The sequence below is a fragment of the Macrobrachium nipponense genome, chromosome 46 (assembly GCF_015104395.2).
Source record: "Macrobrachium nipponense isolate FS-2020 chromosome 46, ASM1510439v2, whole genome shotgun sequence".
In the NCBI taxonomy this organism is placed as follows: Eukaryota; Metazoa; Arthropoda; class Malacostraca; order Decapoda; family Palaemonidae; genus Macrobrachium; species Macrobrachium nipponense.
The window spans coordinates 10,844,329-10,859,449 of NC_061106.1; the positions used below are offsets into that span (position 1 = coordinate 10,844,329).

General features: G+C 40.6%; 1 protein-coding gene across 1 annotated transcript in view; it reads left to right on the plus strand.

Annotated features, from left to right (window-relative positions):
• LOC135214634 (ralA-binding protein 1-like) overlaps positions 1 to 15,121 on the plus strand; it is a 262,110-nt gene that overhangs the window by 109,233 nt on the left and 137,756 nt on the right. The window contains 1 exon segment of the mRNA XM_064248970.1: positions 12,784 to 13,055. Within this exon segment, the coding sequence (XP_064105040.1) occupies positions 12,784 to 13,055 (272 nt within the window).

The following is a 15,121-nucleotide window of genomic DNA, read 5'->3' on the forward strand; positions in this document are numbered from 1 at the left end:
TCTGTTGCCTGATACCTTTAATAGATAAAGTACCACCTTTCTCTCTCCTAAAGAGAGGACCCGAAGAGGATGAGGGGATGTTTTCCTGGGACAGGAAAGGCCTCCGGCTGAAAGGGGTCGGGAATAAAACTGGGGGAACAAAGAAAAAGGAAACCATCCTTGGGCGGGAAAAGGGGTATAACCTTCCACGGTTCCCACCTCAACAAAGGATCCTCATTCTTTGCTAAAAAGCTACGTTCCGGAGAAAGTAGAACTTCCCCTGAGGGAAGAAATTCTATATGATTCGGATCTCTGGATAACGCCGACAGTTCTGAAATTCTAGCTCCTGAAGCCAGCTTAATAAAAATAGAGTTTTTCTTAAGAGCATTATAAATGAACATGTCGTATTGTCTGTTTCTGAAGCCAGCTTTAGAACATCATTCAAGAACCACGACACTGACGTAGGCCTTACTGAAGGTCTAAGTCTAGCACAAGCCTTGGTAATAGACGAGAAGTAAGAATCTGTCAAGTCTATGTTGAAACCGAGTTGAAAAATCTTCTTCAAGGCTGACTTGTTTGTCGTAATAGTGCTAGCTTCTAAGCCTTTTTCAAATAAAGATCTGAAAAAAGGATATAGCTGAATTGATTGTCATGATCTAATATCTGATTCTCTCAGGAAGATTGCCAACTTTTTGACTGCAGCATCATACTGTCTCAAAGTTGAATCTCTTTTATCAGATTCCAAGAAAAGAATATTTCGCGGATCAATACCTGCATCTTTTTTAGCCGCAAACTTCATGAAGTCCATAAAGTTAGGGTTTTGAGAATTCCTGAGGAAGCGAACACAGTCTTCGTTTGTACTGACTGGGAGAGCCTGGGATTGGGAATCCGAAGAGGACGAAGACCCAGTTCCAGAATCAGAGGGTACCAATTGCTCTTCGGCCAGTCTGGGGCTACTAGAGCTACTTGACCCTTGAATGTCCTGAGTTTGTTCAGTACCTTCAGGAGAAGATTCACTGGAGGAAAGACATAAATCTTCTCCCAGTTGTTCCAATCTATGGACAGGGCGTCCGTGGCATAGGCCAGAGGGTCCAGGTTGGGGGCCACATAACATGGAAGTTTGTGGTTAGCTTGAGATGCGAATAGATCTACTTGCAGACCTGGAACCCTCCGGAGAATCCATTGGAACGAACTGTTGTCCAGTGACCATTCCGACTCCAGAGGAACTGAGCGGGATAGAGCATCTGCTATGACGTTTCTCACTCCAGCTATATGGGTGGAGGAGAGGTGCCAACTGAACTTGTCCGCTAGGGAGAAGATGGCTACCATGACATGATTCAGATGTCGTGACTTGGAGCCTCCCCTGTTTACGCAATGGACTACCACTGCCCTGTCCAGAACTAGCTTTATGTGGGAGTTCTTTGGCGGACGTAACCTCTTCAGAGTCAAGAACATTGCCATCGCTTCTAATACGTTTGTGAAGCTGGCGGAACTGGGGTGACCAGGTTCCTTGAACCTTCTTGAACTGAGAATATCCTCCCCAGCCGCTTAATGAAGCGTCTGTGTGGATGGTAATCCCCGGAGGAGGAAACTGAAGGGGTACGTACTGATATTGACAGGTTCTTCACTTTTGCCCAAGGGCGCAGACGATTCCGTAGAATCTGTGGGACTGATGATAACTTGTCCCTGGATCTGACATTTGCTCGTGAGTGCCAGATTCTGGTTAGGTCTTTCAGTTTGGCTTTCATCAAGATGTTTGTCACTGAGGCAAATTGGAGGGAACCCAGGATTCTTTCCTGGCTTCTCCTTGAAGCATATTTTTGCTTTAGAAATTGCTTTACTGACTTCGCTATTTCTTTCCTCTTGGCTGATGGAATCGACAGAGTATGGGAGGATAGATTCCATTGAATGCCCAGCCACTGAAAGTTGGACTCCGGAATGAGTCTTGATTTTGTTCTGTTTATCTTGAACCCCAGATACTCTAGAAACTGGATTACTTTCAGTGTGGCTTTGTGACATTCCTCGACTGTTGGGGCCCAAATCAACCAATCGTCGAGATACGCTACTACCATTATCCCCTGAGACCTCGGTTGTTGGACGACTACTTCCGCCAACTTCGTGAACACCCTGGGTGCCACGTTCAGACCGAAGGGAACTACTTTGAAGGAGAATGCTTGATCTCCTATCTTGAAGCCCAGATAAGGGCGAAAGTGTCTTGCAATAGGGATATGATAGTATGCGTCTGTAAGATCGATAGAGGTGGTGACGGCCCCACGGGGAAGTAAGGTCCGCACCTGCGAGATAGTCAGCATTTTGAACTTGTCGCAGCGAATGGCCAAGTTTAAGCGGGACAAGTCTAAGATTACCCTTCTTTTTTGTGAGCCTTTCTTTGGCACGCTGAATAAGCGACCTTGAAACTTTAATCTGTTGACTCTCGCTATTGCTCCTTTCTGAAGGAGGTCCTCCGCATACTCCGTCATTTCTTTTGATGGAAGTTGAAGGAATGGTCTGGATGGAGGAGGATCCGCAACCCAACTCCAACCCAGGCCTTTTGACACAATACTCTGTGCCCAATTGCTGAATCCCCACCGATGCCGGAAGAGAAACAGCCTCCCTCCTACCTTCGAGCTCTCACTGCTGCTGGGTTGAGTGACCTACGCGACCTCCGCGGCCTCCACGGAAGTGTTTTCCCCTGTTGAGAGACCTTCCTGATCCTCTCTGACGAAAGGATCCCCTAGCTCTTCCTCCCCTGCCAAAGCGGTCATATTGCTGAAAGGCCTGGCCTTCGAACACTTGGTTAAATGCTGGGGAGACAGCGTAGGAGGTGGAAGGCTGAGGCTGGGGGGAAATCACATAGATAGGCTGTGACTGAGCCTTAGAAGTAGAGGGTTGGGCTGATTGAACCAAAGGTACAGCCGAAACAGCCTGGGTGAAGCGTTGCTGCTTCTTTTGGTAAGGCTGATAACGCTTAAGTTTCTTCTGAGACTTACCTCTTGCAGCTTGGTCTTGGCGTCTCTTCGCTGTGAGACCCCAACGATCTTTAAGACTCTGGTTGAGCCTTGTTGCTTCAGCTTGGACCTCCTTGACCATCGACTCAGGAAAGAGGTCTGCCCCCCAGACGTTGGATGAAAGCAACTTATTCGGCTCATGACGAATAGTTGCTTCTTGGAGGACATGCTTCCGGCAGTTAGTCCTGGCTGTAGCAAACTCAAACATGTCAGACTTTTTGGGGGGGGACCCCTGTCTGCGTCAGGGAAAACTTGGTGAGGAGCTTGAAGAGCGGCTCAGAAGCATAAGAAATAGCCGCTACTTCTGTCATTGCCATGGTATTAATGGACCTGGCGAGCCTAGTCTTGGCCTCAAATTCAGCTTGAATGAGGCTGTCAGGAAGCCTAGGCAGCTTCTCGCCAAACTGATCCATAGCACAGTCTGTTGAGTTTGCCCAGCCGAAAAGCGGTGTTGGGCAATTCTTTCCCACAATTCTCCAAGTGAAAGGAGCAAAGGAGATGTGGGGTCTGCTTCCCTTAATTGAGGTAACGATTCCCCCTTCTGGGCAGCTGGAATGGTGACCGTAGCTATCTTGGTAAGAAAGGGAAGAGGAGTTCCCTCCTCCATCGTAAAAATGGTGAAGGGACTCTTGAAGGCTTGTATTCTCGTGTTCGAACAATCCATCTCCTCTAAACACCTGAGCCATTCTCTTTGAGCCTGGTCACGTGAGTAGAGGACTGTCTCTTTAGGTACCTTATCATCTCTAGTCATGGCTGCGTCAGTAAGTCTGGCGTAGCCAATGAACGGCGGTTGGAGGCCCTCCGGGTAGAACTCGAAGTCCTCAATCCTTCGAGTACCACACTCCGGAATAGAAATAAGGCCGTCCTGGAAAGGGGCGTATGACGCCACTCTCCAGGGGTTGTTCATAGAGAACGGAGGCAGAGAGTCATGAGGTGGAAGCTGAAGCAGTCCAGTGCCGAAAGCTGGGGGAGTAGCTAGAGGGGCCTGATTAAGTCCGGCGATGATATTGTCCTGAGACGTAATCCTATCGGACAACCGGGAGAACATCTGCTCCATGCTGCTCCTCAGAGAGCTGACCAAGTCTCCCATGTGTTGCAACAATCCAGCATTGGGATCCAAAGCCGGAGCTGCTGCGGAGGTAGAGGGATAACTTGGAACAGGTACCAAGGGGAGAGGAGAGACTGCCGGCTCAGCCGGAGTACGGGGCCTCTCCTTGGAAGACCTGCTCTTTGAGGACTTTGAGCTTGAAGCAGAAGTTCTAGACCTCTCTGCTCCGGGGTTTGCAGCCGGAGACTTACGAGATGTTGACGCCGACGAAGTCTTTTTGGACGACGACGACGTCTTTTTGAGGGTTTTCAGTACCTTCTGGCCCTTGATCTTAGGTTTCACCGAAGCGTCGGGTGAAGCATAAAGGAGCTCAGCTCCTGTAAAGCCTTGGAAGGAAGCTGGAGAATTAGCAGGAGAAGAAGACCCAGTGGCGCCCAAGGGAAGCCCTTGGGCGTCCAATGTACCTACCTCGACCAACAGGTCGTCAACACCTACCATGGGTTCTACATTCAAATCCAGTGTCGCGACTTCCGATGAGATATCGTGGCCTGGTTCCTTTATCAAAGTGGCGATCTGCTGTTGGATTGCCGCCATAGTCAGGGCTGCCTCTGCCGGGTCGACGTAACCAGTCGACTTGCCGCCGGGGAAGATCAGGACAGCCATCCTCTTCTCTAGGATGTAGGGCTGTCCCTTGGCGGCGTTCTTCCCGAATCCGCCGACCCAAGCCCTCAGGGTTGCCAGAGCGGTATCTCTAACGGCGGGAGCCTGGAAGAGAGGGCGTTCATTAGTTTTAAGTTTAAACTTAAAATTAAAACTTAACTAAGACTAGGCTTACCCTAAAAGTCATCGGGGATGTAATACCCAATATAAAAAGAGCTTAAGCTTAAAATAAAAGATTAAAATTAAACTTAAGATCTAAAACATTTATTGAAATTTTCTGTACGGAGTTGAAATACTTACCCCGTCTAAGAACTGACTCACGAGATCGTAACATATGGTGCAGGTTTCGTGGAACCAGACCTGCAGATTCCCATGCGGAGTCGCGCACTGAGCGTGGGACCTGCAGACTTCGTGTCCACCCAGGGGTCCTGGAGCATGGGTTTGCATCCCGGATGCTCACAGTGGTGGTCTGTAAGTGAAAAGATACATGAGTACCATAAAAGACATCACTTACAGGCTAATAGAACTCCGATGCATGCCGGAGAGCGAAAATTTTTTTGGCATAACCCCTCCCTTACCGCCTGAATAGGCTATAACCCCGGAATGATCCGGTGTGACAACGTAGGTAAGGGAGGAACCCGGCTTAAGCTAGCTTAAATTAAACTTATGATAGCTTAAAATAAACTTAAAATACACTTAACCCTTAAACGCCAAAGCGGTAAAAAAAAAATGTCTCCCGTGTGCCGGAGACGTTTCAGAGTGAGCGCGGGAGCGGAAAAAATATTTTTTTCAAAAAATCATAGCGCGCTTAGTTTTGAAGATTAAGAGTTCATGTTTGGCTCCTTTTTTTTGTCATTGCCTGAAGTTTAGTATGCAACCATCAGAAATGAAAAAAATTATCATTATCATATATAAATAATGCGATATATGATAGCGCAAAAACGAAATTTCATATATAATTGTATTCAAATCGCGCTGTGCGCAAAACGGTTGAAGGTAACAAGTTACTTTTTTTTTCGTTGTAATGTACACTAAATTGAGATAATTTTGGTATATAAAAAATTGTAAAACGATAAAAGCAACACAGAGAAAATATTATCACAAAATAATGCATGAATTCGTAACACGCAGACGTAAGCACATATTTTTTTCAAAAATTCACCATAAATCTAAATATTGTCCTAGAGACTTCCAATTTCTTTCAAAATGAAGACAAATGATTGAATATTACTATACTGTAAGAATATTAGCTTACAAATGCAGTTTTCGACCATATCTGACGAGTTAAAGTTGACCGAATGTCGAATTTTTTTATATATATTTTTTTATATGCAATTATTTTAGAAAAAAGAAAAGCTACAGCTTTCAAATATTTTTCGTTTTATTCTACATGAAATTGCGCACATTTTCATATATAAAACTCTATGAAATGCCTAATATGAAACGGAGCAAATATTCCGAGAATGGGACTTACGCATTTCGGAGATTTGTGGCGGAGAATCCGCGCGCGGAGAGAAGGAAAGATTTTTTTAAAAATTCACCATAAATTTAAATATTGTGCTAGAGACTTCGAATTTGTTTCACGATGAAGATAAATGACTGAATATTACTAGACTGTAAGAGTTTTATCTTACAATTGCGTTTTTCGACCATTTCGGGTAGAGTCAAATTTGAGCCTAACGTGGGTTTTTTTTTTCTATTTATAGTGATTTATATGCAAATATTTCGAAAATGAGAAAAGCTACAACCTTCAACTATTTTTGGTTGTATTATACATGAAATTGCGCACATTTTCATATATAAAAAGTTATGTAACGGCTAATTTAAAATGGTGCAAACATTACCACAATCGCACGTATGATTTTTTCGGAAGAGTTACCGCGCGGACGTAAAGAAAATGTTATTTTTTTCATAAATTCACCATAAATCGAAATATTGTGCTAGAGACTTCCAATTTGTTGCCAAAATGAAGGTAAATGCTTGAATATTACTAGAATATAAGCGTTTTAGCTTACAATTGCGTTTTTCGACCATTTCGGTAGAGTCAAAATTGACCGAAGGTTGAAAATTTGTCACTTATCATTTTTTATATGAAAATATTTCAAAATTGATAAAAGCTACAACCATGGGTTGTTTTTAGTTGTATTGTGCATGAAATTGCGCACATTTTCATATATAAAACTTTATGTAACGGCTAATTTAAAATGGTGCAAAGATTACCACAATCGCATGTATGATTATTTTCGGAAGAGTTACCGCGCGGACGTAAGGAAAAAGTTTTTTCATAAATTCACCATAAATCGAAATATTGTGCTAGAGACTTCCAATTAGTTGCAAAATTAAGTTAAATGATTGAATATTACTAAAATATAAGCGTTTTAGCTTACAATTACGTTTTTCGACCATTTCGGTAGAGTCAAAGTTGACCGAAGGTTGAAATTTTGGCACTTATCGTTATTTATATGAAAATATCTCAAAACTGATTAAAGCTACAATCATGAGTATTTGTTGTTGTATTCTACATAAAAATGCGCACATTTTCATATATAATAGTCCATGTAACGGCTAATTTAAAATGGTAAAAAAATTATGTCAAAGTGACGAAATAATTTCCGAGATGTGTCACAGATACTTTTTAGTGCGGCAAGAAAGAAATTCGCGCTTGCGCGCCTGCGTAACGATTGTAAACAAAACAACACCTTTATCCGTGAACTCCCAGCATCCCCCAAGGCGCGTGATTCAAGAGTTTTTGGCTGGTAGGCCTAAAAGTATTTTTCCGCGAATTTTTAACAAAACTCTTGTATGTCGACGTAAAATACGTCCAGTCGGCACCCGAGAGACAAAAAATGTCGACGTAAAATACGTCCAGTCGGCGTTTAAGGGTTAAGCATAATTAGCACTAAGTACCGGAATAGTTCCGGTTCGCGGAGGTGTTCGTCTCCCGATATCGACGAGACGGGATGGTTAGTAAAAGACCAACTGTACGCCTGATTGACGGAGCTCCGGTAAGATAAAAAAGCACCAACAATCTGGGAAGGAGCGAGAGGGCGAAACAGACTCGAGCAAACAACGGGGCAACGGAGTAACAAAGGAGGGGGAAGGCCAATCCCCCTACCCAGTCACAACAAAGCACCGTGAAGCAAAGAGAACGGTCAAGTCCAGTCCTGGGTCTGTCCAGCCTCCCCTACTCCCTCCGCTGTAGGGGAAGAGAAGGGAGCACAGCCCGGGTGACGCGAGCTTGGAGGACGGGACCTCCCTCCCCCCGGCCTCATGGGAGAGCGGGGAGGAGGGTAGGGTGACTGGACGGGCGCCTGGCTGCTTCTTGCGATCACCATGGTGACCACGAAGCGGTAACACGATAAAAACACACCAAAAAACATAGCCTAGGTTAATGCCAACCAAACTAATCAGCGAGATGCTATCGTAGATGCAACAAAACTGATGAGAGGAAGCAATAAAACTGATGGGGACCATGATCTACAGAACCTAGGCTACGTTAACGTGCCAGACGCCGTAGGCTAAGCTAAAATACACAAAATCACTAAAAATTAAATTAAAATGAAAGTAGGAAAACAAAACAGTAGGAGAAAAAATCCAGGAGTGTACGACTAACCCGAGAGAAAGTCTACCACTCAAAGCTAGCCGGGGCCGATACTAAGAGCTGTGGCTAGGGTCTGGATGGAAACAAATGCCTACGCAAGGTAAAGAAGACATGCATGCATGACATAAACCAAGTAGGCTGGACCCCTAACATAAAATAGATAACTAGTAATAGAGCGTAAAGTAAAAAGGGAAGGTTCTAGGTATGGAAGACCAAGAACGAACCCGCCACGAGGCAGAACAATGCCGCCATGCTTCCGGCCGAGAGCCAGTATTTATACTTAAAAAACGGCAAATACTGACTCAAAGCTGGAAAAAAACTAAATAGGAACCTTACAGATTACTTAACTTAGCTGATGCGATGGCTGAACGCTCCATAACTAGATAAAATCCTCGTAAGGGGCATGAAAAACACAGAGACAAAAAAGTATGTGTGTGGTAAAGCGTGCGCTAACAAAAAGGATGGCCTCCAGAGGCGCAGCAGTCGGTAGCGTGGGATGGAGTAGTAGTAGTTGCTGCCCACTCTGTGGGTCGGCTCCCCTCTTGTGGGGGTTTTGTCGTAGGAGATTTCTATTGGTAAGAGGTTCGTGGTAGTGGTCTCACTCGCCTTAGTGTTCATACCGACGCCCTCTTGGAGGGTGAGCGAGTCAGTTATACTGACCTTTTCTTTATTTTATTTATTCTCTGGTATTTGTTAGTGCATTTACCTTAGAAATAATGGATTAAAGGGATATTTCGCGCAGCGACACGAACTGAGCCCAGAAAAAGAAATATACTGGCTGGAAATCGCCGACAGTTTTCAAGCGTCACTATCTAAAGTCCTTGAAATCTTTAAAATTTCCAGCAGACTCTGCACAGTAGTCGTAGTGGAAGATCCAGATCTCTTTTCTACCTGCCTCAACTAATATTTCACTTAACCTACCGTTATGGTCTATATAGTCCTTTAGCCTTAACTGCTTATGATTATGACTATGGTGGTGTGTCCCTTATTTTTTTGCTAGGGGCACCCACAACATTATTGTATATTATGAAGTGCCTTTTGGTGTAGTTCCCCTTATTTTTATGCTAGGGTCGCGCACACCTACATTGTTTATTATAACTTTAGAAATTAAGTTTTAATATAGTGAGTAATTCCCCATGTAACATTTTAACTCACTATCCTAGATAAGTTATCAATAATAGTATAAGTTTAATTTAAAGTTAACTGTAAGCCCAATATAATTTTGTTAAGTTTTGTTAAGTAACTTTTTGTATGATAACTTATAAGTTCTCAAGATTATAATTGTTTATTTTTATTTTTAGTTTCATTGAGACCCTTTTCTTTGTTTTACAATCTTGTGCTATTTCTCTGGTACTATTTCACGCAGCGGACACGAACTGAGCCAGAAAAAGGGATTTTGACGAAGGAAAAATCTATTTTTGGGCGAAGGGTTTGTGTCGCCCAGTGAAATCCCCCCCTGTGTCCCGCCCTGCAGCCCAAGATTGGTATCTAACGACAAGGATGACCACCAGAGGCGCGGCAGTCGGCGTGGTTCGGGGCGTAGTAGTAGTAGTTGCCGTCTCTGCCTATGGATCGGCTTTCTCAGGAGGGGGATTTTGGTGATGGAGAATTCTAAATGGCAAGAGGTTCGTGGTAGTGGTCTCACTCGCCCCAGATACCATACCGACACCTTCTTTTTATTTAGGGTGTGCGAGTCAGTTATACTGACATCTTCCTGAATTTGTTTTTTCTCTGGTATGTGTTAGCTCATTTACCTTAGAAATAATGAACTAAAGGATTATTTCACTGGGCGACACGAACCCTCGCCCAGAAATAGATTTTTCCTTCGTCAAAATCCCTTTTGTCAGAATCTTTCACATTTTCAGTAGTTCCGATTTTGATGTCTCTGAGGAATTCTGATTTAATTAATAAAATATAAAAATAAGTATATAAACCTGCTTGGTCCCAGTTCCTGGCCTTTGGCCTAGACCTGGCATTTTATCTAATCCTTCAGGCCAGCCCTATGAGAGCTGAAAGTCAGCTCAGTGGACTGGTTAAACTATTTTTATAATAATAATATCCTCAGTCCATTTATGCTCTATCACGTTTTATAATGGTTATCATTACGACACAATACCTGATCACAAGACCAGTTAAGAGAATTCTTTGATATTACTCTGGACACCATGGAATTCTGTATAGACCATGGAAAGGGTAATCCTTGAGGACTCAACAGCGACTACCAAAAATAGGTTTTTCCTATGTTAAAACCTGTTTTTTGACACATATTATATGATCATGTTTGTGGAAAGAATTCAGTGTTTCTCAAAAACAGCTGGGTATTAGTTAAGCCCCAATATATCAGACTTGTGTTCATGTATAGTTTCTTTTTTGTAGTGAACTGGCAGTTAAAAGCAAAAAGAAAAAAATTATTGAATGCTTTTGGTATAAAAATTAGTTTCTAGTTATGTCTGTATACCATGTACACATCTTGTCTAGTGCCTGCTTAACAATACAGTAATTAACTTTGTGCAATTATATTGAATGCTTTGGTTGGACCTTCCCAAGTCAAGCTTGGTATGTAAAAGGGTACAGAGGATGCAGTATACAAAATATTTCGAAGAAATTTTTCAGTTGTGGCAGTGAATTTGATGTCAGCTTTAAATCGTCATTATTTCAAATGACTAAACATGGTGTACAAGGCTTCAACATAAGTGATGTAGTCTACAGAAAGGTATAGCAACTGTTTTGAAGAATAGCTAACTGCTAAACTTGACAGTATTTTGTTAATTATTTTATTTGACAAAATTATGATGTATTGCTCTAAAATTGCTTATTATTTATGATCAATTTTGCTGTCTTCGCAAGTTATTGTTTCAATTAAAATCTTTTAGATAAATTAGAGTCAGTTTTGCCATATACTGTATAATTGATTAAAGCTATAGTACTTGCATTGCTTTAAAAGCTCAGATTACAATTTACTTGTGCCAAAAATCCAATGATTGATTGTGAATTATAAATTTAAATACAGTATTTACAGTAGTAATTATGTCTTATTACTGTAATGCTAATTTCTTGAAGTCCATGTGGTGCAGAACTTTCTTTTATCAACCACTTAATATCTCGTTACTTTATTCTTAGAATTATTAAGCAGTCAAAAAGACATAACACACCCATGTCCTAATCTCAGTTTCATGATTACATTTGCAACTGTAATCATGAAAACCTTTTTCTATTAGCAAATTATCATGTATACCATACATCAGAGGTGGCCAAACCGTTGATCGCGATCTACCAGTCATTTGCGGCTACATGTTCGGTCAATCGCCGTTCCCCACAATCCTATATAAACAAACAAAAACACAAGCACACATATATATATATGAGGCAATTGTACTCATGTTTTATCGTACTATGGTGCTATTTGAAACTTTTTCCCTCATAATAATATGTGATTATGTAGTGTATAGATCGTAAAAGAGTTTGTCTTTAGAGTAGATCTCTTGAGTTCAAAAGTCTGGTCACCCTTGCCATACATCATCAACATCCCCCAACATTGTATTTATATTATTTTTGCATAAGCTTTCTGTATGTCCATGTAGAACACATCAAATGTGTCTCTTACTGTTTACAATAGTACTCCAAAACTTTTGCTCTGCTGTCTCCTAACAGATGTGATTACATTGTTCTTGTCTTAACCCTGTCTTCTCTTTTCCTGTCAGCCCTTCTGCGCTCATCTTTTCCTATCAGTCCTCCTGTATTTCTCTTTTTTTATCAGTCCTCCTGCACTTCTCTGTTCCTGTCAGGCCTTCCGTTATGTCTTTTTCAGTATCAGAATCTTACCATATGCTTTTTCAAACATACTGTATACTTGAGAATGATATACCCTCTGATTCTGTACTCAACTCTGGCAACTCTTCCCATATTTGGCAGAACAGTTATTCTTCTCATATGTTTCTTTTGTAACCTGTCACTCTTGCAAACATACTTTCCACACCCTGGTCAACCACTCAGTCAACTCTGTTGCATCTATGTTTTCCAGCTGATTTACTTAGTTGACCAATATTCTTCGCTCTGTCTTTTGCAATTTTTTTATTTACAGTAGTAGCATAATACATATTACTGTATCTTGTTTAGAAACCAGTTATGTAGCATCAGTCTGGGCATGATTATGTTGCATTTATTACTTGATATAAATATTTTTTATTACATAAAAAAGATTTATATCAGTATTCACGGACATCCAAAGCGCAGTTCATAATTAGTTTTTCAGTAGCCATTCATCAGAATAAGTTATAGTAGATCATGTTGTATTGTAAAGCGCACACTCAAATTATAGAGATAATTAAGGGATTTATATGACTGACACTTGAAATACTTGTTTTATCATCTCTGCCAGCCAGGAAGCTAAGCTAAGAATACATTATTTCCCATGAAATACTATATATGAAACACATAGGTTGCTCATCTTGGCAAATCTTTTGTTCAGAAAATGATTTCTTTTCCAGGAATCCCTTAAAGCCTAAAAAGCCTAAAAGTTTTAAGTTCCTTCATAAGAAAGACAAAGAAGAAAAAGAGGAAAAAAAAGAAGAGAAAAAGAAGGATGATCGTCTCAAGGATAAATTAGATAAAAAGGAAGAGAAAAGAAAAGAAAAAGAAGAGAAGAAAGGTGACAAAAAGAAAAAAGAAAGAGAAAAAGAAGAAAGAAGAAGAGAAAAGGAAGAAAAGAAGAGATTAAAGAAAGATAAAAAAAAAAAGTCAGAGGATGTATATGATGAAGGTAAGTGGAGTGTTGATGATTGCAAAGCATTTGTCTTATCATCAGCTTGTATATTATTGAAATTATATAATATATATATATATATATATATATATATATATATATATATATATATATATATATATATATATATTATATATATATATATATATATATATATATATATATATATATATATATATAAAATATTATATTTATAAATATACAGTCTGCCCCTGCTATTGCTGCTTCACGATTCACGGACTCACATACGTATTTGCGGATTTTTCCATGGACCATATATACCCATTATTTGCAGAAAATTTGCTTATTTGCAACATTTTTCTGTGAAAAATATGCACATCTTATTGTATTTTCATATCATTTTTTGTGACAAAATTAAGTTTTTCTGATAAAACTATTAAAATACTCAAGTACGTATAAGCATTTTTAGAGGGGTTTCAAGTATTCATGGTTTTTAGCCATTCACTGGGGGTGTGGGACCCATCCCCATGAATATGGGGTCTACTATATACAGTGGAACCTCGGTTTTCATACATAATCCGTTTCAGAACCTCCCATGAAAACTAAAATGTACAAAAACCGAAACAATAATTCCCATAAGGAATAATGTAAATACAATTAATGCACTCCAGACCCCTAGAAATATTTTTAAGAAATGCATTTTATAGGGAATAAACACAATTTTACATACAGAAAACTATGAAAAATAAATATAAGTGATAATGAAATGAGTACATGAACATTTAACATCACTCTTACCTTTATGGAAAACACCTGTTAGCATATGGAAGACGGAGAGGAGAGGTTATTGTTTGGAAACGGGAATCTCCCTCCAGAAGGATTTCAGGTATCAAGGACCTATTTGGGGTTACTTCTCTTCATTGGCACTGTCTGAGGTGGTTACTTTCCCACTTCCTTTTTTACTGGCACTAGGACCAGCTTGAGAGTTACTGAACCCCTGTTGCACAACAAAACTATTCAGAGACATTTGTTTCTGGCATTTCTTTAAAATTTGCCTAAAGTTAAGCATGACACTGTCATTAAACATGTTGGAGACATGGATTATTTCTTAGTTGGGTTGATAATTCTCCACAAAGTTTTTAACGTTCAACTTTGTAAACATGTCCTTAATCACAGAAGTAGGCACATTTTGCATACCCATTCGTTTTCTAAATTTTTCAAACCAGCCTCTTCTGGTCTTAAATTTACCAACAGCAGGGCTTTGTTGAAGGCATTTTCTCACTGAGATCAGCATGCAATTTGCTCGAACACTTTGCTATGAGCTCTTTCTTAAATTCTATTGTGTTTCTTGCCTTTTTTTACGCAAGGCTAGCACTTGGAACTTTCTTTGACCCGATGATGGTTTACTTAGCAGTTGCACTGGAATAAAAAAAAAAGCACAAAAACAACGAACATAAAAGCAGAATAGTTCACAAAAGAAGAAGGGATGCTTTGTTTTGAAGCTTGATACGGAGCCTGGTCACTCGCTGGGACCCCAATGGGGCGTTTTCAAGTTTATGATTAAAGAAAAAGAGTCTTTGAAAACTGAAATTTTTTATAATTATATATGTACAGTAGTACCTCGACATACAAAAGGCCTAACTTATGAAAAATTTGAGTTACGAAAGCAAATACGAAGATTTTTTTGGCTCTACATACAAAAATAGTTCAGGATATGAAAGGTTGTTGCTGTAAAGTCCCGAGATTCGCCCGACCATTTTAAAACTCGCTCGCCGCCAACTAAGTATACTCGCCACCATCCTCCCGCTCTCCCATTGGTTCCTGACGCTAGTCACTGCCATAAGATCCTGTTATCCTATTGGTCAGCATCTCTCCCATCATGCATCTACGTAGTGACATGCTTTTTCGGCCACTCGGTAGCAGCATCGTTTCTATACGCATGCAGAATTAGTTCATTCTATACGATTTTGTTTATTAACTTAAATTCTTTAGTGATTTTGTTGTAGTACTACTTTATCGTGTTGTGTGAGAACTTTAGTACATACGTATACTACATAACTTAATTTCGTACAGTATATACGTAGTCATGGGTCCCAAGAAAG